The following is a 25,526-nucleotide window of genomic DNA, read 5'->3' on the forward strand; positions in this document are numbered from 1 at the left end:
AACCTTCCTCTTCTTGAACTTGAAAATAAACTAACTTCTTTCAACACCCTCATTTCTTCTGCTCTAACAGTGTCAACATATTTGCAATGTGGAAAAAGACAGGAAGTGACTAACTTTTTCAGAAAACACTAATCATGCCACTGAGCTAAAATAATCAAAACAGGAAAACCTATTCCAGACAAAGAAACAATTCTAAGGGCTGTATCATCATTGAAAGTTACTTATAAGATAAAATACTCTGATTTCACTACCTCTCCCATTAAATTATTTCAGATCTCTGTTTTCTTATTTAGATCATGAATTAAAGATCTAAGATAAAACCTTAGTAAAGAAAATAGTCTAACCTACATATCTGAGTCTGCAGGTTCAGACTTAGAGACAAATGGAGCAAGTGGTTACTTGTGTGAGTTGATTTCACAGGTTTGGGGTAGCTCCCTCATCCCTTCCCTTCCCCCAGCTTAAAAAAAATTGCTACTCCAATCTCTTTAGTGATTTCAATCATTGCATTCAGCTGCATGCCTTTGATTGGATTCCATAAGAGTCCAGTTAAAATGGAAATTATCTTGTGAGAGGTAATATTTAAAACCTTATCAGTAATTTGCACATTACAGTGAATGAATATAACAGATTATTTCCTAATATCTGAATTTTAGAGGAGGGAAGGCTAAGAGAGCATGAGAATCTTAGATGAAATTGGGGAGAGGGATGGGTTTAGAAGAGGGCTTATTTAGCAAAGGGAAATTGGATACACCAAAGCCAAAATAATGTCAACTTCACAGATCTGTGAAATAGCATCAAACACACCAATCAAATTTTTAGAAAGTAATTATGACATGTAGCTAAAGACACCTGAGTTCTAAATAAATTCTTATTGAAAAATAGCACTGTTTAAGCTCTATTCAAAAAAAAATCTAAGAATTTCAATATGGAAAGAGTGTTGAAAATTGCTACTGGAAGGTTAAGTAACTAAGCCTGGGTAGAAGGGATTTTTTCAAGAGGTTGAAAATTCTCTATCATAAGCAGAAGATAGGTGACCCCTTATCAGAGATATCTGCTACATACTTCAGAAAGGGGTTGAGCTAAATATGAAAATATGAATGTTGATAGATAGATATGGAACTTGGGAGTCATCTAGTCCAAACACTTCATTTTATAGTTAAGGAAACTGAGACCCAGAGAGGTTGACTGATTTGCCCAAGGTATCTATGGCTAGTAAATGACAAATTCTCATCTTCCCTATAGCCTGAAGATTCATGGAGGGCATGAATCCAGTTCCTAATGTAGTACTTTGTATACAGTAGACAATTAATGAACCCAGAAAAATCCAGAGGAGAGAGGGTAGTGGATGATTTTGCCTAGCCCTCCCTCACTTAAATCCAATTTATTTGCAAGTTCATTGCATCATTTTCCTGATGTCATGGTCCTCTTTCCCTAAAAATAGGACAAACAATCATCACCAGAAGAAATTATTGCCAATGAGCTCTTTAGGAATCCCTTTTTAATTGTGAGTTTCTAGAATTCTTTGAAATAAATTTTGATCTATCAGTATCAGAATCACACAGAAAGATTCAAGTGAGAAAAAAACAACTTTCAAAACAAGTTCTCATTCAGAAGCTGCTTAGATATCTTCTGTAGGACGGATAAAACTGAAAAATATGCAAATCTACTAACCTGCATGTACCTAACTACATTTAATATTGTCTTTACTGCACGAATTGGATATTTTCTGTACAAATCCAGCACTTATTTTTCTGATCATTATAATAGGCTCCTTCTTTTTCCTGAACATACTTCTATTCTAAGTTAACCACCACTTATTTCTACTATCTTTTCGTGCATAAATCAATGCTTACAATATTGGACCAAACTATTGGAGGTATGTTGATTATTTTCCATTTTTTTCCTATCCAAAAGATATTTGGAGTTAGAATCAGGAAGTTTGTCATGAGTTAACATTTTTTTTCTCTCTCTTTTTAATTCACAGCACTAAGGATAAGAATGGCAAAACTGGGGAAAAAAGTAATCTGACATGTTCACGTGTGTAACTAAACACCTTTGAAAGAAGAAATTGAAGAAAATCCTCACATTCTCTTATGGATGGATTTGCTTTTATTCCTCTCCTGAATTCCATCCCCAAAGTGGCATAACGTGTGTATAAAAATATATATACATGTTATGTACATAACTAGCTATAATACTTGTATATGATGCCATGCACTCATGGTAACCATTATTTGTGAAAAATCTGGAGATACCTGGAAAAAGAAATGATTACTGTTGAGGTTAAAAGACATGCTTTAAGTGAGAAAATTCCAGCATGTTTTTATCAAATTGATACCAAAGCATTTCTAATAAGAAGTTGTTAAAGTTAAAAATAAAGTTATTTAAAATAGAAATTCAATCGAGTAGCTATATGTTACTAATTGGTACTGTTGTTTGTTTTTTGTTTTATGGTTGGGGAAATATTATCCCTTTGTGGTTTCAACATCAAGATCTCATATGTAAATTCCTTTCCCTTACACAACTCAGCCACTCATCTACAATTTAATAATTTTAGAAGCTTGCCTAGAGACATTGAAAGTTTAAGTGACTTATTCAGGGTCACTCATCTAGTAGATATCAGAAACAGGAGTTGGACCTCTGTTCTCCCTAACTGTCCAATCAGACTTCTCCAATAGAGAACTCTTTTATTAATGTGAAAACTGGAACCTCCTATTCTTCATACAAAAAATGTACATGCTTAGTCTTTTGAAACAAGTTGAATTAGTAAAATGATTGAAATTAGATCTACTTCCAGAAGACTAACTGGCCCAATTGTTAGCTATCTCTGCTCTAAAGGGACATATAAGACCTTAACCCAGAGATGGGGTTTAGGTCCAGGCGGAGTTTAAGTATAAGTCTTTATCAACCATAATTTGACATCTCCTTCTAACTTGAGTCATTACTCTTTCACTCACACTCTCAAGAAAATGTCCAAGCAAAGATGGAATGTTTGTTTCTATCCTAAAGGACAGGTCTTAAATGTCCAGATCCCCAAACAATGAAGGACCCAACAAAAAGCTAATTGTTGTTCTCATTATTGTCTACCCAATTCAAATGAACAATCCTCAGAGCCAAAGTTATGAAAAACCAGAACACACATGGGGACAGCATACTATGCCAAGGGCAAGAGCATCAGGTTCATTATAACAGAATTGTACAAATAAAACAGACTTTTACCTGGGACAGCTTCACGGTATAGTATAGTCTTACAAATTTCTTCAAGATTTTCATGCAAAAGAGTTCCTGAGTCAGCTGGAGGTTGCTAAGTCAAGTCTGATAATTGGAACAGCAGTCCATTCACCAAGACTTCATTGGCAAGTATTTGAATGCTTTTGATTAATATAAGCATATAATATATGTATATATTAATATAAGCATATCATATATTTATATATGTATATAAATACATATTACACACATATATGTATTCATGTATGTATATATCTATGTATAAAATATATACATGGGTATATATGCATCAGTGACCAGGCTTGATACTAGATAGGCTAGATAGAGTCAGGCCTGATTATTGATAGATATAAATATAAGTATAGAATATGTATATATGTATGTATAACTATATTTTTATTTTTCCCCTCTGTCATTAGGTAAGAGGCAGAATGCCATAGAGAATACAGAGTAGGATTCAGTCAGGAACACCTGGATTCAAGTCCCATCTGTGACCCATACTGCCTATTTTACTCAGAGAAAGTGTGTGATAGAGAGGGCTTTAGATTTGGAGTCATGAGATTGAAGACAGTTACTAGCTATGTGACCTTGGGCAAGTCATTTTTATTTCTCTCTTATCTTCCCTTTCTATAAAATGAATTAGACTCTGAGGTCCTGTATAGCTCTGATCCTGTCATTAGTGCCATATTCTCTAAGACTATGAATTTCAAGTGTCAGGCTCTAATGGCAGAAAGCAATGGAATTCTCTTTGCCATGAAAGAGAAAGGCTATTCCAAAACAAACCAAAAAAATGAAAACTGGGTGAAACATAGAAGGCATCTCTTCTAAGCTGTGTGTAAGGTTGTGTAAGTCAAGGGTAATATAAATAGAACTGGCACAAGTTCAAGATTCTGGGTTTGAATTTATGCAGTGAATTTGAGATTTTTGCATTCATCCTGTCTTAGGCTGTTTAACAACAGATTTGTCCTCCTTCCCATCCCACACTCCTCAGGTCTCAGTCCTTCCCTTCCCTTCATCTAAAGCATCCTGTTAGAACCTAAACAAGACAAATAAAATGTGCTAATTATTCAGGAAGACTAATACTCCTCCTTGGGGAAACCAGTTATTCTGAAATGTCATGGTACCAGCTGCCAGGGGCCCACCCCTTTAAGGAAAATCCTAGCTGATGGTGGACAGCAGCTGTTTCTGTGATATAGCCAAGAGGTCTCCCCTAGCCTATTCCCTGGGGCCCAAGTGTTTTCTCCTGATTAAAATTAAAATTCACATCCAAGGCACGGAGGATTCCTAACGTTTTGGTCTTTACCAAGGTTTGTCTTAAAGGGACAATCATTTTACAAATAGGGTCGTGACTATGTGGAGAATTTGAAGAAAGGATGAGACGTGAAGTTATCTGAACTTAAAACTTTTTGCATTCATGCTGGCCCCTCACTCCCTTCATCATGCCTAAAATACACTCCTTTCTGACTATGAGGAATCTTTCTCTTTCTTCAAGTCTCAGTTAAGGTGCCAGCTGTCTGTGAAGCACATGGAAAGAGTGCTAAATTGAGTATCAGAAGATCTGAGTTTGAAGCATGGCTTACTGGCTGTGTGATCTTGGCAAATCATCTAACTTTCATGGAACTCTTTTCCTCATATAGAAAATGAGAGGGTTAGACTAGATGATCCCTATGGTCCCTTCCAGTTAGATCCATGATTCCCATGGTTCCCAAAACTCCCTCATAAAATTTCTAGGTACATTCACTCCTTTGCCTCATCACATCCTATCCCCAATATTGGAATATAAGCTCCTTAAAAACAGGTATTGTTATATGTCATCTTTGTATCTGCAGTGCCTTGAAACTTACTCATCCCCATTCTTCCTCATTTTCTTCTTCTACATCTCCTCCCCCTTTTCCTCCTCCTTCTTTTTAACCTCTTTTTCTCCTTCTTACCCATTTTCCCCCTTCTTCTTTGTCTTCTTCATCTCTTCCTCCTTCCTCCTTCTCTTCCTTTTTCTTCTTTTTTTTAAAGATTTTTCAAGGCAATGGGGTTAAGTGGCTTGCCCAAGGCCACACGGATAGGTAATTATTAAGTGTCTGAGGTCGGATTTGAACCCAAGTACTCCTGACTCCAGGGCCAGTGCTCTATTCACAGCACCACCTAGCTGCCCCCTTTTTCTTCTTCTTGGGTAAGTGGAATAAATAGGTCCTGAATCAGTAATTTCATTGTAGGGAACTCCTCCTGAAGAAATTCCCTCTAACAGTGTACAGCAATTTAATTCAATAAATATTTATTAATAACTTATTATGTGTCAGCCACGAACTCTGCAGCTTAGAGTTTCAGAGATGTCTGGAGTATCAAGTAGTTAAGTGACGTTTTCATGTCACAGGCAGAACTTGAACCTAAATCTTCCTGGGGCTGCTTTTACACCTTATTCTAGGTCTCTCACCTTAAACTTAGTAAACTTTATTAGACTGTTGAATTCCTCTGCCGGGCACTGTTCTAGGGACTGATGAGAAAACAAGTACAAAGACGGAAACAATCCCTACCTAGCAATGAGCTTATATTCTAATGGGGGAGACCAGCATAAAAACATCTAGATAACATAAATATCAAGGTCATAAATACATATATAAGTATACATGCCTAGGAGGGAGTGATTAGCAGTTGGGGGTGAATCTAGAAAGCCTTCATGTAGAAGGTGGTATGTTAAGTCATCCTAAAAGGAGAGAAACTGCGAAGTTGAGAGGAGCTGAGAGAGAACCAGTTTGATGAGGGTCCAGAATGTAGGAGGAAGAGTAGTAAAACTCAGCCAATGAGGCTGAAAAGGTAGATTGGGAACAGATTATGCAGGGCTGTTAAAACTAGCAGAGAAGTTTGTTTTATTCTACAGCATGGGTTTCTGACCCTTTTATGTCATTGATTCATTTGGTAGTCTGGTAAAGCCTATGGAAGCACAGAATAATGGTTAAAATATATAAAATACATAGGGTCACAAAGGAAATCAATCATATTGAAATGTGTTTATAGAATTTTTTAAACCAAATTCACAGAGCACAGTTTAAGAATCCCTGTAATCTAGAAACAATAAGAGAAACTGTTGGTTGTATAGGCTCAGATTTGTACTTCAGGAAAATTTCTCTGGCCACAGACTAGAGTGGAGACAGACTTGAAATGGAGATTGAGACTATTTCAATAATTCAGTCAATAGATGATGGACCATACTTGTGACTGAAGATGAGTAGCTAAAGGACAATAATCCGTTACAATTTCTAGCCTATCCAATTCAGTATCATCTGCAAATTTAAATTGCAAATAACAAAAAGTTTAGATATTCTATCTTCTTTTACAAAATTAAGATTTTAAAAGCTCTCATAATGGAACAGAAATAAGAATTTACTAAATTACTTCAATAAATCTTTGAATTCATTGATGTAGATATTTCCTTTGACTGGTACAGGACAAGACTCCATTCATACATTCTCATCCTGTGCACCTCTTGTTGTCCAATAAATTATCATAATTGTACCTATATTTATAAAGCAAAGTTCATAAAGTACACATTTTATCTCATTTTGTCCTTTCAACAACCTCATCTTAGTGATGAAGAAACTGATTGAAAGGCAGGCAGATTTTAAGTGACTTGCCCAATCAAACTGCAAGTTTAATGTAGGTTTCAAACTCAAATTTTTCCTGATTCCAGATCCAAGATCTAAGTTTTCTATCCACTGTATGTCCTAATTACTTCCTCTACAGAATTATTCCCAGTGTACTTGAGGGACTTTCTTCTAGATTAGTTGTCTCCAAAATGGGGTGGTGGAGGGGAGGAGGAGGGAGGTATCCAGGTTTACTGCAAGACTGTGATATGACCTCAGTGAGTTACTAATCTATCAGTCAGAAAGTGAGAATATGAGTCACATCCCTCTCTCTCTCCTCATGATGGAGGATCACAAAACTTGTCCTTAACACAAGGACATTACCCTTTCTACCCACCATCATCCTAACAATTCCCTACTTTGCTTTCCCCTCAACTCCTGCAGTGCAATCTGCCAATCTCTTACCTTCTATTCCAGGATAAAACCCTCAGAGCCTTTATAATTTAATGTCAAATCAAGCATTCACAGGAAAGACTATGTAGATACTGTTGGGAAAGTCCACTCTTTCAGTAAACTCCCACCACACCCTCCAAATTATCTCTTTCTGAAGCACATATTCCTCAGCTTATTCTCTGCAAAACTCAGGGTTCTGTCCTAGAATCTCTTCTCTTCTCCCTCTATACTACTTCATTTGGCAATCTCATTAGCCTCCATTGATTTAATTACCATCTCTTAAGTGATTATTCTCAAAGCAACCTTCCCTAACCTTTCTGCTGACCTTCAATCTCTATCCCCACATACCTTGCCTTGGATCCATTATTCCAACTGCCTTTCTGACATCTTTCTGATATTAAAGTCATCTTTAACTCAGCATGTCCAAAACTGAACTCATTATCTTTTTCTCTAAATTCTCTCCACTGCCAGTCTTTCCTATTACTGAGGAGGTCAGCACCATCGTCCAGTCCTTCAGGCTCACAACCTAGGTGTCATCCTCAACATCACCAAGGCCTTTCAATTTCACCTTTGTAAAATCTCTGAAGAATCAATCCCCTTTCTCTCCTCTGAAGAACTAGTAGTAGTACAATGCTACCACCATGGTGCAATCCTTCATGACCTCACACAAGGACTTTTGCCTGCTGGTGAGTCTTCTAGTCTCATCTCTCTACAATTCAATCCAGCAGCTACTCAGTCTCTAAAATGATACACTAATACACACATAAATTCCAGAGGTTCCCTACCACCATAGAATCCAACACAAAATCTTCTCTTGGGCATTCAAAGCCTTTATAAGCAAACTCCCTCCTATGTCTCTAGTTTTCTTATACCTTACTTCCCTTCACTTCTCTTTGATCCAGTGACCTCCTTGTTGTTCTGTGAATAAGAAACTCCATCTCTCATGTAGACCTTTCCTCTGACTGTCCTCCATGCCTGGAATGCTCATCTTTCTCATCACCACCTACAGACTTACCTATTTCTACAGGAAATCTTTCCCAATCTATTTATCTTATATTTAGCTTGTTTGTTCTTAGTGATCTGCTTATTATCTTCCCCATTCAAACATAAGCTCACTTAGGGTAAAGACTGTCTTTTGCCTCTTTTTGAACCCCTAGCACTTTGAACAGTATCTGGCCCACAGTAGGCACTTAATAAATGTCTCTTAACTAACTGGTTAATTGTATGGCTCTGCATTCAGAATTAGGGTTTTGAACTCTGAGGCAATAGGTGGTTGCCCATCTTTACCCCCCTCAGATCATATGTCTCCAAACCCACATATACACATTCCATTCATTTTCTTTTTTTGCAAAGCAAATGGGATTAAGTGGCTTGCCCAAGGCCACACAGCTAGGTGATTATTAAGTGTCTGAGACCGGATTTGAACCCAGGTACTCCTGACTCCAAGGTCGGTGCTTTATCCGCTGTGCCACCTAGCCGCCCCCCTTTTTTTTGTTTTGTTTTGTTTTTTTAGGTTATTCCATTCATTTTCAGTGGGACAGAGTAAGTCACACAGAATAAACAGGAATGAAAGGGTTGCAGCCTGTGCAATGGACCTTTTTCAGAAACACATCACTCTTCCAAAATTACTTTTTATTATCTAGAGCACCACCATTTTCTTAGACACTAAAGTTCTCAGCCTTTGTGTCATCCTCAACTCTTCACTCTCATCATATCATATAACTAATCTGTCACCAAATTTTGTCAGTTCTATATTTACAATAGCGCTTTCAACCATCTCTTATCTCTCTTCAAGTCTGATCCTCATCACCTCTTTTCTGTACTATTGTATTAACCTCCTGATGGGTCTCCCTGACTGAAGTCTCTTCTCATTCTCAATCTATTCCCCAAATTGTTGACAAAATAATTTTCCTAAAGCATAGGCAAATCTTATTATATCACACACACACACACACACACACACACACACACACACACAAACACACACACACACACCAAACTTAAGCGGTTTCCTAATGAGAATAGGATCTTTTCCCCCTTTGCTCTTTATTTTAATACATAGGAACATGGAATTAAAAGTTTGGAAAACACTACTGTAGACTTATTGACATTGCTTAAAAAGGATATCAGAGAGGCATAAGGGTAAACAATTGCTTATTTCTCATTTTTGCCACTTAGCCAGCCTTTTCCCATATCTTTTTTTTTTAGTTTTTTGCAAGGCAAATGGGGTTAAGTGGCTTGCCCAAGGCCACACAGCTAGGTAATTATTAAGTGTTTGAGATGGGATTTGAACCCAGGTACTCCTGGCTCCAGGGCTGGTGCTTTATACACTGCGCCACCTAGCCGCCCTCCCATATCTTTCTAATAACATTCTTTGTGCCATATCTCTGAAAATCCTCAGTAGTGTCATTGCACCTCAACACTTCATTTTGTACCTCCCCAATGCCCCTTGAATGACTCATCATTTTAATTCCTCAGAGACTGGGATATTACTTGAATCATCATATAGCACCACCAGAAGAATATCTGTTGAAAATTTGAGTCTTTGTTTCTAGTAGAAACTTGAGGTCATCAAAAGCACCAGTCTTCTGCATTTGAGTCTGGGACTAAATCATGATTTGTACTGGTATCTGTCCATGGTCTACGTACTACTAATGAACCAGTTTTGTAATTTGTCCATCTTATAGATGTTCTTCATCCACTTGATTTTCTGCATATAAATATTTAAGTAAACTTTTTTTTAATAATCATAGGCCTCATTTAGGAGGCTCTTTAGTGTTCCAGTGCTTCATACAATAAGTTCAATATGGTCTACAAACAATTATATGTGGAAGATCTCATCTGCAAATCTGCAAAACTCTTCAATTTGAATTTTTCAGGACATTCTCCATTAGCATGACTAATATTTTCATCAAACAAAATCAAATTGATGAAATTAGAATTTGACACTCATAAATGTGAAGTTTTTAACTTGGGTTTTAAGCAAGGGATGGAGTGATTTTAATTTAAATGAAAAAATACTTAAAGATTTTGGTTAACTATAAGCTCAGCATAAGCCAAAAGTATGGCATCACTGCTTTTTTATAAAAAAAAAAAAAGCTATTAGTAGAATCAAAGTCTTCAGAACAAGGGTGGGGGGGAGTCCTATTATATACTAATATGCTCATTCCTGGGCAATACATTTCAAGAGAGACATTGGAATGAATTTATGAATTCAAGCGGCAGCAAAGACAGTGAAGGCTTTGAAAATGATACTACATAGGGATCATTTGAAGAAAACTAAACATCTTTAGTCTGGAGTATTAATTTATTTTAAGTTATTCCAGAGGCAAAACTAGGGGGTAAGAATTAAGGGGAAACAGATTTTGACCCAATATAAGGAAGAGAATTCTAATGAGTAGAGCTGTTCAGCAATTGAATAGAGCTATTTCAACATAAAAATAATAATGATGGATTTTTAGTATTATTCCCATTTTACTGATAAGGAATTTGAGATATGTTAAGTGACTTGCCCAGGATCACATAGGAAGTGATTGAGGTAGGATTTGAACTCATCTCCCTGAATCCAAGCCAAGTACTCTATCCACTAATTCACCTAGCTTCCTCTCAGATAATGGGCATCTCATCACTGGAAGTGTACAAGTAAGAGATGGGGGGTGTATTATATAAAAGGTTTTGTTAGGAATTGAGCTATATCTAATATAAATATATATATATATATATATATATATATATATATATATATATATAGGTAAACTTGGCAAGAATGTTACTCAGATCCAATGCCAAATTATTTTCTAGATATTTAGAATAAGAAAGGTCATAATAACTTCTCTCTCCCCAACTTTACTATAGCCAGAGCAATAGACCTCAGGAAAGTAAACTCCAAGAGCCAAATGATTTGTTTGAGGGGCCTCCAAAAGAAAGTAAGTAATCTTGTTAATAACTTAAGAAGATAAATTAAGTAACTAAGGTACCTTTCATCTCTTAAAATTCTAAAAAAGGTATTAACTTCAGTTACTTGAATTTAAATAAGTCAATCATACAATATGCAAATAGACTCAATCTCCAACAAGGTACTCCAACTCCCACCCTAGAGCTCCTGGTTCTGGATGATGAGAGTTCACCATGTAGAGTTCAATCCAAAATCACCACTCTATTCTTCACCCATATTCATATTTCAACATCATTAACCATTTTTTGCTCTGGGGCAGCAGTAAAATCAATACTAGCTTTCCTAGATAGCATATATCAACCAGTCATTCTATGACTCCTCTCACCCTCCTGTTATTTCTTTAACCAAAACACCCCTCCTTGCCTGCCAATTCCCTATACATATTGTCTTCCTATATTCAGATGTTAGCTCTTAAGAGAGCAGGAACTATCTTACTTTATGCAGTTATGTCCACATCTCCCATCACAGTTCCTAGAATATAATAACAAATGATTTTTTTCATCCATTCATTCCCTTTTCCTTTAAGAATAGATATGTTATCAGAAATATATGGTCTAATTCTTGGTACATTTGTCATTCAAAAAACTGAGCTGTTTTTATATTTCTATGACACAATACCAAAATCTATCACTTTGATTTACAGGAGATCCTATCTATATTAAAACTATGAAGTCAGAACCTGGAACCATCAGCCCCAAGATATTTTCAAGGAACCAACAATGATCAGACAAGATGAATCTGAGCTATCTTCATGTCCCCTGAATTCTGAAGATCAGACAGTTGCAGTCATAGATGTAAACATACATAACCATCTCTAACAATTTCTGAACAATGAATCTCTAACAATGTCTGAAGAGGACAATGAAACTTCAAAAATGAATGCCATTCAAACAGTGAGTATAAGGAGGCCAAAAACAGATGAAAAATTACTATATATTAAAAAATTGATAACAGCACTTTTTGTAATAACAAAGCTCGGGAAGGAAAAAGGATGGAAATCAATAAGGAGACTGAACAAATTGTAGTAAATGAATGTAATAGAATATTATCATACCACTAAGAAATGAGGAATAAGCAAAAGTTTAAAAAAAACATGAAAAGTTTTATATGAACTGTTGCAGAGCAAAAAACACAGATGCAAGAAAACAATTTATGAGATGACCATAATAATATAAAGAAAAGAAGCATTGAAAGAATTTGAAACTGATCAATAGAGTGATCAATCATGGCTTCAGAGGAATCTTCACAGGTGCAGAATGAAGGGAGCATTTTCTGGCCTGACAAATGGTAATAGGCTTTGATTGGCTATGTTTACTTATTATAAGAGAGAGTTGGAGTAATCATTGTGAAAAGATAGAAATTGTTTTTTGAGAAAGAAACAGCATCAGTAAAAACTATCAAAGAATGAAAGAAGACACTGTCACCATGAAGCAGCAAAAACAGTCAGGTTCACCTGACTATTGACATTTGCATCTAGGAGCAGCAGGATTACAAGGATTAGGTAAAGCTAAAATACCAAGTCACAGAAGAAATTAGAATGTAGTTTTAATTAGACTGGAATCAACAGGGCAGATCATGAGTCAAGCATTAGCAGACCAGACAGGCTGACTCTTGTTGAACCACTTTAGGCTATGAAAGCAATGGCTAATCACTAGGGCTCATGGGCAAGGTCAGACAGGATAACTAAGGTAATGGAATAATAGCTCAGTAACTCATGGAACAGAGAGAACAATATAAGAAGCCACATTTCTAACCAGATCCATGGTAGGTGGGACAGTATGGAATCACAGTATTACAGATTTGCAGCGTTGGAAGCAACCATCTGCTTTGACTGGCTCCAGTAGTTATGAAGTTTTTCCTGATATTAAATTGACATCTGTCTTCTATATCTCTACCCAGAACTCCTAGTTAGGCTGTCTTGGGCCAAACATTCAATCTTTTATCCAGCCCCTGAAGTACTTGAAGACAGTTCACATTAGAATGTAGGCTCCTTGTTAGCAGGGATTCATTCTCTCATGTCTTATATCTGTATCTCTCCTCAGTTCCTAGCATAGTGCCTGGAAAACAGTAGGTATTTAATAAACAGTTAATTATTGATCATGTCCCCCTGGAATTCTCTTCAGTTAGTTGGGACTTATTAAGCATATATATGTGCCAGTCATTCTGCTAAACTAAATGTGTGATTCTTTACCTTTTACTCAAATGGTCTTAAGCTGACTCTTTGTTCTATCTATTCTCTTCTGAATTGTCTCCAATATATAAACTTCTTTTCTAAAATGTGACTCCTAGACTTGAACGAGGCTTCAGATTTGAACTAGCCTTTTTGAACCACCATAACATACTATGGACTGATTGGGCTTCTAAGACAATAAAACCTCAAGACCTTTTTCAGATGAACTGCTACTAAGCTATGCCTTTTCTACCCAAAAAAGTAAATTTTAAAACTCAAGTAACACTTGAATTTTCACTCCTATTAACATTTAGCTAGATTTGTTGCATTGATCTTGTGATTTATGATCTTTTTTAACCCTGATTCTTTCATCCAAATAGTTGAACCTCCTAGTTTTGTGTCAACTGCAAATCTGATCACTTGCCTTCTAAGTCATTGCTTATACATCACAGGGTCTGTCATACATCCATGGGATACTCCACTGGAGACCTCCAATCAAAATGAAATCAAACCATTAGTGACTACTGTTTGAGTCCAACAAATTCCAAATCTAAATATTTAACTATTAGTCTCCAACCACATCTTCTTCCTTCTTTTTTGCAAGAATACTATGATAGAACCAAATCTAGCTAAGTTTCCTAGATCATTCTCCTGATCTGCCAATTTGCTTACTTACTATTCAGGCTATCAAATGAACCTGTGATTTTTACTGCTATGGCAGATTAGTTTGCACATTCTTTGCAGTTTATTGTCTTAGAAAATTGCCTAAAGTACTGAGAAGCTGTTTCTTGATAAAAATCATAGGTCAATATGTATTAAAGGCAAAATTTGAATCCAGGTCTTTCTAATTCCAAGACTACCCTCTCTATCCACTACCCACTATTCACCAAGTTATCTTTTCAGTTTACCAACAATGTCAAAGAGAAATAAGACTCAACTGACATGATTTTTTCTTTTTTTTACTTGATATTTTATTTTTCCAAATACAGGTTATGAAAGTTTGTTCAAAATTCATCCATATGCACATGTATATTTTTAAGTCACAAAACTTCCTTCCATCCTCCCCCTCAGTGGCAAAGTCAAGTTAGCATTGTACAGACATATTTTGGATAAGCATGTTTACAGATTAGTCATTTTCAGTGTAAGGAATTAAGATTAATGGAAAGAGATACAAAAGAGATAATTTTTATAAAGTGTTCATCATATTCTGAAGGCTTTGTTTTTGTTTTGTTTTGTTTTTCTTCCTCTGGATGAGGATAACATTGTCCATAGCCGGTCTAATACAGTCGTCCTAGCTCCTTGGACAGCTGAGAGTAGCTGCTTCCATCACAATTGATCATCTCACAATGTTGTTGTTAACATGTATATTATCTCTTGGTTCTGCTCCCTTTGCTCAGCAAGAGATCTTGTAACTCATTCCATGCATCTCTAGAGTCCGACCACATTTATGGTTTCTTATAGCACAATACTATTCCATAGTATTCATGTACCATAGCTTGTTTAGCTGTTCCCCAATTGATGGGCATCCCCTCAATTTCTATTTCTTTGCCACTACAAAAAAAGAACTGCTATGAATATTTTGAAACATGTGGGACTTTTCCCATTTTTTATGATTTCTTCTCTATACAGGCCTAAAATTGAAAATGCTGAGTTAAAGAGAATGAACAGTTTTTTTGCCCTTTGGCTGATTTGTTCTTGATGAAGTCTTGCCAACTCTTTGCGAACATTGATTCCTTTTCTAGATGTTTAATTATCATCTTAATGATAAAGTCTAGTATTTTTCCAGAAATAAAAGTCAAATTCCCTAGTCCATAGAATGAGATTCCATTTTCTTCCCCCCTCCACTATAAATTTGCCATTTTCCAAGCCTCCCAAGTCACATCTCCTGTTCTCCTAATTCTACAAGTGCAGCTAACTATTCTCTTTCTTAGTTTGAGTATCAACTCACTATTTTTGGTCTACTCTTTCTAGTCCATAACGCATTGTCCTTGGCAGAGAAAACAGAAGCAAAATATTTATGCATCCCTGACTTTTTCTGTAATCAGTAATCACTGTCCCTATCAAATTAACAAGTAGTCCCACCCCTTCTTTTATTAAACTCTTTCATCTAATAGGTTTTTAAAAACAAAGAAATACTTCCAGACATGGTGACTTGGCCTCTAACCAATGATACTGGAGCTGAAGTTACTGGAATCCTAAGCTACTAAAACTGATCAGTTAACCCACATTAGATTCAGAATCAATATGGAGAGCAGAAGAATCTTCAGAATTTCATTCCATCCCTCCTGGGTGTACTTCCCTCATAGAATTTAGTCCACAGAAGACTATTTCCCCTGCCTTTGAATCCTTTGAAATTTATTCTTCCCAAATCTAGGGATACATAAGACCCAGCTTTCTTCTTTCATCTGTCACAAAGAGGAGTACATATTTCCTCACTAGCAACCAATTCCTACTTGGTGAAAAAAGAACTAAAATAGAATTTCCATTTATTGATTCTCCTACTTGGAAGACAGAAATTATCATAAGTAAGTTAAAAAAGTTATTAGCTATTCTGATTTGAGCAGTCAAATACTGGAAAAAATTGAAATCTGCCATTATGACTATAATCCAGGTAGAGAAAATGTTGGTATAAGGTTGCATGCCCTTGTGAGGGACAAATTTGGTGAGAGAACTCTGGAGAAGAAAGACATTTCTTCTAGAGGACACACTTGGTGCCAGACTCTATTGGAGACCAACACCAGATATCTGGAGACAAACCATGGAAGCTGAAGATATACAGGGGAAGCCAAGCTCCTAAAAAGATTCTGTTACCAATTGTACTCTCTTGAAAAAGAACTTTCTCTCCTCTCCAAAATCTCTCTTGCCTACTCTTCCTATAGGCACATGGCCATGTATCAGCATTTTAAACAACAATTAGGAGTTTTATGCAAAACCCCCAGACTTGGCTGGGAACCCTGATCACAATTTTTACAAGTGACCTGCTCCTTAAACTCTTCATCTATTTCCTCTTTCCATACAGGAGGTCCATTGTATACTCTAACAAAATAATCTCTTTGTACTTTTATACCTTCATCCAAATGCTCTGTTCCATATTTACCTGCCTTTGTTTCATGGATTTCGTTATATGGTTATACCTTCTTAACATATAATACTATCTGACTATCCTTTTTTATCTATCCTGTTACTCTTGAATAAAATATATCTACCCAGATGTAATATACCTGTCAGCTAGGAGTAACAGATGAACGGTGGAACCAGGTTTCATCACTGCCTATAACCTACCCACCTCACTCTGTTACTAGGAGAAGCAAGCAGAGTAAACAAAGCCCTAATACCTCCTTGCCCTTTGATAGCAAAATAATCCCTTGGAGACTATGAGCATTCATCTGTCATCCACTACTATCTCTGTGGTTAATAAGCCATCATTATCTGTTTTTTTTTCCTCTATTCTTGTATTACTCAATCAATGATCATCTAAGAACTATACCCAATCTCTACTCTCCAGTCACTTAGTCCAATTCTTTTCAACTCTGTCTCCCCCATGACCTACTCTAATTATTCCCATGCCTTCCTCTGTGCCCACTTGAATTGCCATTTCATAGTGAACAAGTTTTTTTTCATCCTGAATCTTTTTCCCTTGAATTGCTTCCAACTATTTGCCCTCCCTGAGATTTAGCTTCTCCTATATGACACTATATCCCTAGTCATCCTCTCCAACACTGACTATACTTTACTGATCTTCCATTTCCCAACATATTGGTCCTAGGAAAAAGTTTAAATATTCCTTGCTTCCTAATGTCACTTGTAGATTCTCTTTTTGTTTGCCTTGCTCGGAAACATCTTTATCTTCTTTAAAGTTCACAGTGTCTAATTTCCCCATTCTATTCAAATCATGTTGACTGTCCTCAACTACTCTTAAGTTATTCTCCTTCATTTCCCTAGAAGTGTAGTATGAAGTCACTAACTTTATTTCAATTGCAAAGATTTATAATAGGGGATTTCAATATGCATATGGATTCTCCCTCCAATTTTCTAACTATTGAATTCCTCAACCTCCTCACGAACTCAACTCCACACAACCCAGATGATCCTCAAATGTTCTACTTCCTTAAAAAAAAAATGAGAACTCCCCATCTGATGAAAAACTCATCATTCTATTTCTCCCTATGCCTTACCCTCCTAGATCTATTCTCCACCTTCATTTTCAATACCACCACCAGTCATACTTTCCCAGTCTATTACCATTATTTTGACTTCATTTTCCTCCCTTCCCAATCTTAACTGTATGGTTAACTAATTCAACTAGATAACATCATCAACTTTTGAATCACTTACTACTTTATTCTATCAAAACACATCCTTGGCATAATTCAGCTCTTGATTGCTTCCATCATATTCCTCCTAGATGCTAAAGTGAGCTAGAGGAAATCATAGTCATGCTGAGAATACCACAAATTCATGTTATCCTACCTCTGTTCTCACTATTGTAAGACAGTCCTTTGATTCCTCCTTAATTGATTCCCAATATCATTCTATTAAAAAAACTATCTCAGTCCTTTTCTATTCTCCATACACCTCCCCTTCCTCTCAGTCTCAGTGACAAACCTTAGTTTTGCTGAAAAACAATATAATTCCTACTGAACTCTCTTCTCCCCTTCTCTTCATCTCAAAAACCTCTATTCTCCTGCTCTGTTCTTCTCTCACAATGTCTAAAAATGATGTGACCCTGCCAAGGATATCTTCTCTCTATATACCCTTGATTCCATCCATTCCAACTTCTCTGACAGATTTCCCCATCACATCATTCCTTGTCTCCTTAATCTTCAGTCTGCTCCTCTTTATTGATTCGTTCTCTACTTCCTCCAAATATATCATTTCCCTCTTCTTAAAAAATATTTTTCACAACTCTCACTCTATTTTTTGCATATATTTTCAGATTTTAAAAAATTATCAATCAGCTTTTCTTATTTTTGTCTCTTCCTTTTTCTTTCTTTTTAAAATGTTATTTGTTATATGGATTGTTGTCTGAAAGAGGAAGAGGAAGAATGCTAGAAGACATTCTATTTATGTAAAAAATGAATGATAGAAATAAAAATTTATTGGAAAAAAACAATTAAAACTTATTATCTCCTCAAATTATCATCTGGTATCTCTACTCCTTTATCAGTCATATTCTTTTAAGTGAACATTAAGTGTTCACTCATTACCTCAACTTCCTCTTTCATCACTCCCTTCAGAACTCCTTTGTAATAGGACTCAATCCAAAGCTAGCTGAGATCTCTTTTTTATTTTTGTTTTTTGTTTTTGCAAGGCAGTGGGGTTAAATGACTTGCCCAAGATCACACAGCTAAGTAATTATTAAGTGTTTGATATCAGATTTGAACTCAGGTCCTCCTGACTACAGGGCCAGTGCTCTGTTCAAGGCACTATCTAGCTGACCCAGCTGTGATGTCTTAATTCCCAAACCTGATATTTTCTCAGCCTCCATCCTTCTTCCATTAATGCCTTTGAATTCTCCTGTATATTATTTGCCTTTCTTGGTTTTCATGATACTATATTGGTTTTCTTTCTATCTGTCTGACCAAGATTCCCTAAGAGTCTTTCCTGGACCCTCTCCTCTTATCTACACACTTCTTTCATGATCTCACTAATTCTCACAGCAAACATTTAATAAATTATTTTTCATTTATTTATAATCCAGTCTTTTCACATTTTAGATGAAGAAAGCAACACCCAAAGAACTGAAATGACTCAAGGTCACAATGGTAAATATGAAGAAGAAAAAATCATTTCCATCTGGGAGAATTTAATTCAATATTTATCAAATGTCTATTTGCACTTGGCATTGTAAAAAGTTTGGGTAATCAAGGAAAGAATGATGGAGAGGTAGTATCTTAAAGGAGGTTTAAATGAAGGAAGAAAGGTGAGGAAGATACTCCAAGCATAGGGAATAGTATGAGTCTTTTCAGGCCTGAAGACATGAGGCAAAGACATAATAAGACAGGATAAGAATAAAACAGTAACTAATTCATTTTAGCTGGAATATGGGACTATTTGAATACTGTAAGATTAAAATAAAAAGGAAAATTGGCTCCAGATTATGAAGGACCTTGAATAGTAGGAGTTGCAGTTTAATCTGATAAGCAATGGAGAGGTAATGAAGAGATTTTTACTAGAAGAATGATATGATCAAATCTATAGGTGCCTTCAGGCTTAAATATTTTTTTTCTAATGCTTCCTGATCATGAAGAACAGATTCTGTCTCAAATGTCTCTGATTTAGAGTCTAAAAGTTTATGTAATGTCAGCCAGTTTCATTTCTGATGACTAAATACATCTTTTAGCTTGAGCTTTTGCATTTTACTCTTCCAGAAGAAGAGTTTTTTTTTAAGAGTTTACTGGAGTTTAGAGTTTGAGGTCCCCCAAACTCCAGGTTTTCTTTTATTCTCCAGTGCAAATGAGTTGTAAGTTGGGAACGCACAGAGACAAATCTAAACTAGGAGTCAAAATCACTGTCTTAAACTCTCTATAGGAACTCTTTCATTTTTTCTTTGTATCTCAAACAATACCACCGCTCAGCATATAGTATTCATTAGATTTCATAGGATAATAGATTTAGGTCTGGGAGAGAATTTTAGACACCACTGAATCCAAACCTCTTCTTTTACAGAAGAGATTAAATGAGGAGTGGAAAGAAAGGGGGAAAAACCATCTAAAATGTTGCAGAGGAAGAATTGATCGGACTTAGCATTATATTGGATATAAGAAGTCAAAACGTAGTAAAATTCAAAGATGACTGAGTTTTCAGCCATGTTTGACCAAAAAGATGGTGCTACTGTCAATAAAAGTTAAGAAATGGGGGCAGGTGTAGGAAATTGGGGCAAGATGAATCCTGTTTGGGAGATGTAGATTTTAAGGTGCTGATGTATCATCCAATTGGAAATATTAAGCAAGCAAATCAAAATGTGGGTCTGAAACTCTGGGAGATGTTGGAAAGTGGAAATTCAGATTTGGAAACTTTAAACAATCTTTAAAGGCAAGGGAGCAAAAAAGCTTCCTAGGAGAGAGGTTGCAAAGATAGAAGAAAAGGAAATCAAGGATAGGTCCTTAGGACACATTTATTTTTAAGGAAATGGAGAAAGGAGGCATCCAAAGAGACTGAGAGGGTAAAATAAAAATATTGGAAATAAAGAGCGAAATGTCATAGATTCATAGAAGCAAAGGGATGAAAGCCAAAAGTCAAATTCTGCAGAGAATGAGGACTAAAAAATGGTCATTAGACTTAGCCATAAAATCAATTTTATCCTTCAAAGAAGTTTCAGTAGTGTGGTGAAAATGGAACCCAGATTACCAAGATCTGAGCAGTAAAAATGAAATCTCAGAATTCTTTTACTTTCCATTCTTCCCAAATTAGTATCAATTTGGAGCATTTTTTTCATATAGCCATTGATATCCTGAAATTTGTTCCTTAAGAACTGCCTTTTAAAACCTTGATACCAGTTGTCATTTGGAAAATAGCTCTTCTTATAAATTGGAATCAGTTCCTTTTAGATATTGGAAATAAGACCTTTATCAGAGAAACTTTTAAACTCTTTTTAACTCTTTTAAGTTCCTTACACTCTTTTTTAAAAGTCTTTTAAACTTAGTTTTATTGGATTTGTTTGTATAAAACTTTTTTAATATTATGTGATAAAAATTATTGATTTTAATCTTCTGTGATCCTCTATCCCTAGTGAGGTCATTAACTTTTCTCTTATCCATTGATTAAATAGATTTTTTTTAATGTTTCTCTAATTTACTTATGATGCAGCCTTTTATATTTAGGTCACATACCCATTTGGAGCTTACCTTGCAATAAGGTATGAGGTGTCCTTCTAAAAATAATTACTTCCATAATGTTATCCAATTTTCTCAGTACTTTTTTGGTCAAAAAGTGAGTCTTTTTCTCAAAATCTAGGATTTGTTTGCTTTAGGTAATAGATATATTTGCTTTGGTATATTGTGTGGCTAATCTGTTCCACTGATTGATTTCTATTTTTTTAACCAGTATCAAATTGTTTTCGGAATTACTATTTTTTATTATAGCCTAAGATTTGGCACTGATTGACTCCTTTTATTTCTACTTCTTTTTATTAATTCTCTTGAGATTCTTGATCTTTTTTTGCTTTCATAAGAATTCCAATTTTTTCTTAGTCTACAAGGTAATCATTTGATAATTTGACTGGTAAGGCATTGAATTAAGTATATTAATTTAGGTAATACTGTCAATTATTTAGGTCTGACTTTATGTAAACAGTGGTTTGTAGTTGCTATAGTTTATAGTCCTCGGGTATAATCTGGAAAAGAGTCTTCCATATATTTTATACATTCTGTAATAATTTTAAGTGGAATCTCTTTCTAGTTCTTTCTACTGGCTTTTATTGATATGACATAGAAATGTTGATAATTTGTATCAATATATTTGATATCTTGCAAGTTTGCTATAGTTACTAGTTATTTCAATTTAATTTTAACTAATGCTTTAGATTTCTTTAAGTTCACAATCATATCATCTGTGGAGTGATAATTTTGTTTCTTCTTTACCTATGGTAATGTCCTAAATTAATTTTTCTTGAATTATTGGTATTGGACATATTTATTTGATTTTACTGGAAAGATTTCTATTTTATCTTGATTATAATGAATTCTCTTAGATTTAGATAAAATTTATCCTATTTAAAGAAAAGTATTTATTTGTATTTTTCCTCTGTTTTAACAGAAATGAATATTTTATTCAGTGAAGTTCATATGTTGATAAAAGCATATGATTTTTGCTCACTTTGTTATTAATATTGTTAATAAAGTTTATAGTTCTTTTATTAACCTAACCCTGCATTCCTGACATAATTCCAACTGTTTATTTAAGTTATAACACACAGTCTTTCTCATATGTTGTTTTAGCCTCTTTGGCTAATACTTTATTGAAAATTTTTACACCCATGGTCATTAGGGATATTGAAATATGTTCTGTTTTGACTCTTGCAGATTTATGAACTAAGATCTTATCTGTGAGTGTGCTTGTTTATTGCCTTCCTTTGACCAGTTTAAATGAAAAATTCATCCCCCATAGTTTCCATGTCATTATACAGTTCTACTTACACAAACTAATTATGTACATTAGTAAATTCCCCATTTCCCCCTTAATATATTCTTCACCCCCTTTTGCTTTTTCACATAGCATTTCTGAAACATTACAAAATAAATTATGGGTCTTTTTATCAATTAGCTACCCTCTGTGAATCTTTGTGATTTTAGATTGGTGGGGGGGATTCTTTTCACATCCCCATCCATTAGACTATAAATAGATCTCCCCTATTCTGGGATTCAAATCATGTTGAGCCCATAGCTGAGTCCCTTCCTTCAAATATAAGTACTATGTCCACTTCAGTCTCCTGTAATACAGATATTATTTAGGCACCTGGGAGGCAAAGTGGACTTGGAGTCAGGGAGGCCTGAATTCAAGTCCTAATAGTTGTAATCTTATACCAATCACTTTACCTTTGACATTCTCAGTTTCCTCATCTTTAAATGGAAAGAAATAATAGCATGTGCCTCATTGGGTTTACATATGAGATACCATATGTAAAGCATTTTACAAACCTGCAATCCCTATATAATGCTAGCTATTATTTAGCTATCATGTTGTGAGGAAAATTCTTTGTAAATTGTAAAGCAAAGCAATTTAACAATGTGAGTTATTAGTATTCATGAAAAACACACTTTAATTTCTCTTGCACTCTATTTAGAGAGGAAAAAGAAGACAAGAAATCCACCCCATCTTTCAAAGCATTTCTAAAGTTTCAAAACCACATCTGACAGAAGTGGGGGGGAAAAAACAAGATTTACAAATTTATTTTTAGACAATTTATATTTATATACAACTTTATAGCAATGAAAACAAAGATGGACAAAAGAGCAAGTGTCTGATGTTCAAGGAGGTCACCTTTGATTAAAAAAAGTAAGGGGTAATTTTTTTTCTATTAACATGAAATTAGAAATAATTTGTGATGTAACTTTGCATTTCAGAACAATTTTTGGTATAACACTACCATAGCTACAGCTGTTACATAAAAGCATTTCCACAGATAAATAACCAGAGAGTTAAAGTGATTTTCCTTAGTCAGAGGAAAATTGACTAGAGAGCTCAAAGATCCTGAAGTTCATCACTCATACTATCCAAGTTCATCTTCCCCCTTGAATGACTTTCCCCCCTTTGATTTAGAATAACAAAATATGTAACAGGAAATTTATTCATCTATAAAGCCTTACCACCAGCAAGCAATAGATTTATATTATAATACTCCCCTTTTTAAAAATAATAAAACTAATAATACAACAATGAAAAAATTAAAGAATTCTAAAGGAAGAATAGTAGATTTGGTTTACACTGGTTTGGTTTATCTTAGTTCCATTAGAGATTGTCCATGGTTCAAGCAAAAAAATTTAACATTAGCAAAATGCTTTGAGAAACACCATTTAAAATACCAACTAACCAAGGACTAATAACCAATAAGGACTTCCTCAATCTATTTTGTTGTTGCTCCTTCTGAGGTAGGTTTCACTTGCTTGTATTGGGATCTGTAAATAAAGATCTATAAAAGGAAAAATGGAGACTACCTCCCTTTGTCTCTTTCTCTTCACCCCCACAAATACAATGTAATGTAAATGCTATTGTTTCTCATTAACTTTCTATGTATCACCACCACCCCAACAGAGAAATAAATCTTAAGTAAATTTAGGGAGAGACAGCTGCCAAACTGAATTCTTTCATATATATCATTTTGGAAGCACGAGTCTGAATTACTGAGCACTACAAGAAAGAGCTGGGTCTGTGGTTTTAGAGCACCACCCAATGGCAAGAGGTCACAATGGCAACTGTGAAGAATGGCATTTTCTGCTTCAGTTCATGGGTTCTCTTTGTCATCTATTTGACCTTTTTTTTTTTAATTTCAGGATGGAAACAGAGGTGCTAGAAAAAACATTTTATTTTGTTTCAATTTTTGCCCAAGTGAGTTTTATCTTCAATTTCCACAACAGTCACGGAGCAAGGAAAAGTGACGATTCAGGTTTTCTGTTCTAGTCCTGAGGTTCTTTAAATGATTCTGTTTGACTAGCAGATGAGAAGCCTTGATAGGCCATAGAGTTCTGTACAAGAGCAGAGAATACTTGACAGATTGGACTTTAAATGTAATCCATGAGGTTTTCTTTATCTTGACTTCATTTTACCAAAGAAGTTAAGTTAGGAAAACAAGAATATGAACTATATTCAAAAAAAAAGAATAGTAGATTTGATTTTTGCTGTTCTTTAGCTCAATTAGAGATTGTCTATGCCCCAAGGAAAAAATTTAACATTATCAAAACACTTAGAGAAACATCATTTAAAAGACCAATTAATAACCAAGGACTGATAATTAGTAAAGACCTACTCAATCTATTTCATTGCTCCTCCTTTCTGTGTTGTTCTTCTAACAACTATATAACTTCCCATTTTAAGATAAGCTTGAATTAATGAAAAATCATAGATTTAAAAAAAAATTGTAACATATTTTCCATAAGGAACTCATCTTCAGTAGGGATCTTTTCCCTGAAAAAGTAAAATTGAGTTGGATGTTGGTTTTTGTTTAGGATAGAGTGGGCCTTAAAGGTTCTTTGCCAGTTTGTTTTGTTTTGTTTTTACCATACTTGGCACATAGGAGAAAATTTGAGGACCAGTTGCTTGAGGTATAACTTTCCTTGAAGATGAAGAACTGCAAACATGAGTTTATTATCTAATAATCCTTTCTAAAAGTTTCTTTTCAGTGATTCCAGCTCAGAATTGCTTCATAACATGCTGCTCACCTTCCAAACTAAAATTTCAGGAAACAATTGGATGCAGTTAACAGAAGTTTCCAGTTTCATTATCTCATCATTCAAGTCCAAGATTCTATTTGCCTTTGTTCATTTGCTGTTGGAAGTTAGACTACTGTTGGGCAATTGCAGATAAGAATGTGAAGAGAAAAGCTATATTTCCACAACTATAGATGACTAATATCACCTTTTTAAAAGCATGACCCTGAAAGAGAAATGGAGATATTTCAGCAAAGCAGATACCACCTCCTGAAATG

The 25,526-nt window shown here is 35.1% G+C and overlaps 2 protein-coding genes across 4 annotated transcripts in view; one reads left to right on the top strand and one right to left on the bottom strand.

Annotated features, from left to right (window-relative positions):
- PALMD (palmdelphin) overlaps window positions 1–21,926 on the top strand; it is an 83,967-nt gene extending 62,041 nt beyond the window's left edge. The window contains exon 8 of one of the 2 annotated variants that reach the window (XM_074188243.1): window positions 11,858–21,926. In XM_074188243.1, coding sequence (XP_074044344.1) covers window positions 11,858–11,937 — 80 coding nt within the window. In that variant the 3' untranslated portion in view covers window positions 11,938–21,926. Of the gene's footprint in view, window positions 1–1,984; window positions 3,409–11,857 lie in introns of those variants that run through there. The other variant, XM_074188244.1, reaches the window with a different exon arrangement.
- Window positions 14,353–25,526, bottom strand: part of LOC141488283 (ferric-chelate reductase 1-like) — a 49,935-nt gene continuing 38,761 nt past the window's right edge. For both annotated transcript variants that reach the window (XM_074188242.1, XM_074188241.1), the window contains one exon: window positions 14,353–25,474. In XM_074188242.1, coding sequence (XP_074044343.1) covers window positions 25,382–25,474 — 93 coding nt within the window. In that variant the 3' untranslated portion in view covers window positions 14,353–25,381. The remainder of the gene's footprint in view (window positions 25,475–25,526) is intronic.

Source organism: Macrotis lagotis, chromosome 5 (assembly GCF_037893015.1).
Source record: "Macrotis lagotis isolate mMagLag1 chromosome 5, bilby.v1.9.chrom.fasta, whole genome shotgun sequence".
In the NCBI taxonomy this organism is placed as follows: Eukaryota; Metazoa; Chordata; class Mammalia; order Peramelemorphia; family Peramelidae; genus Macrotis; species Macrotis lagotis.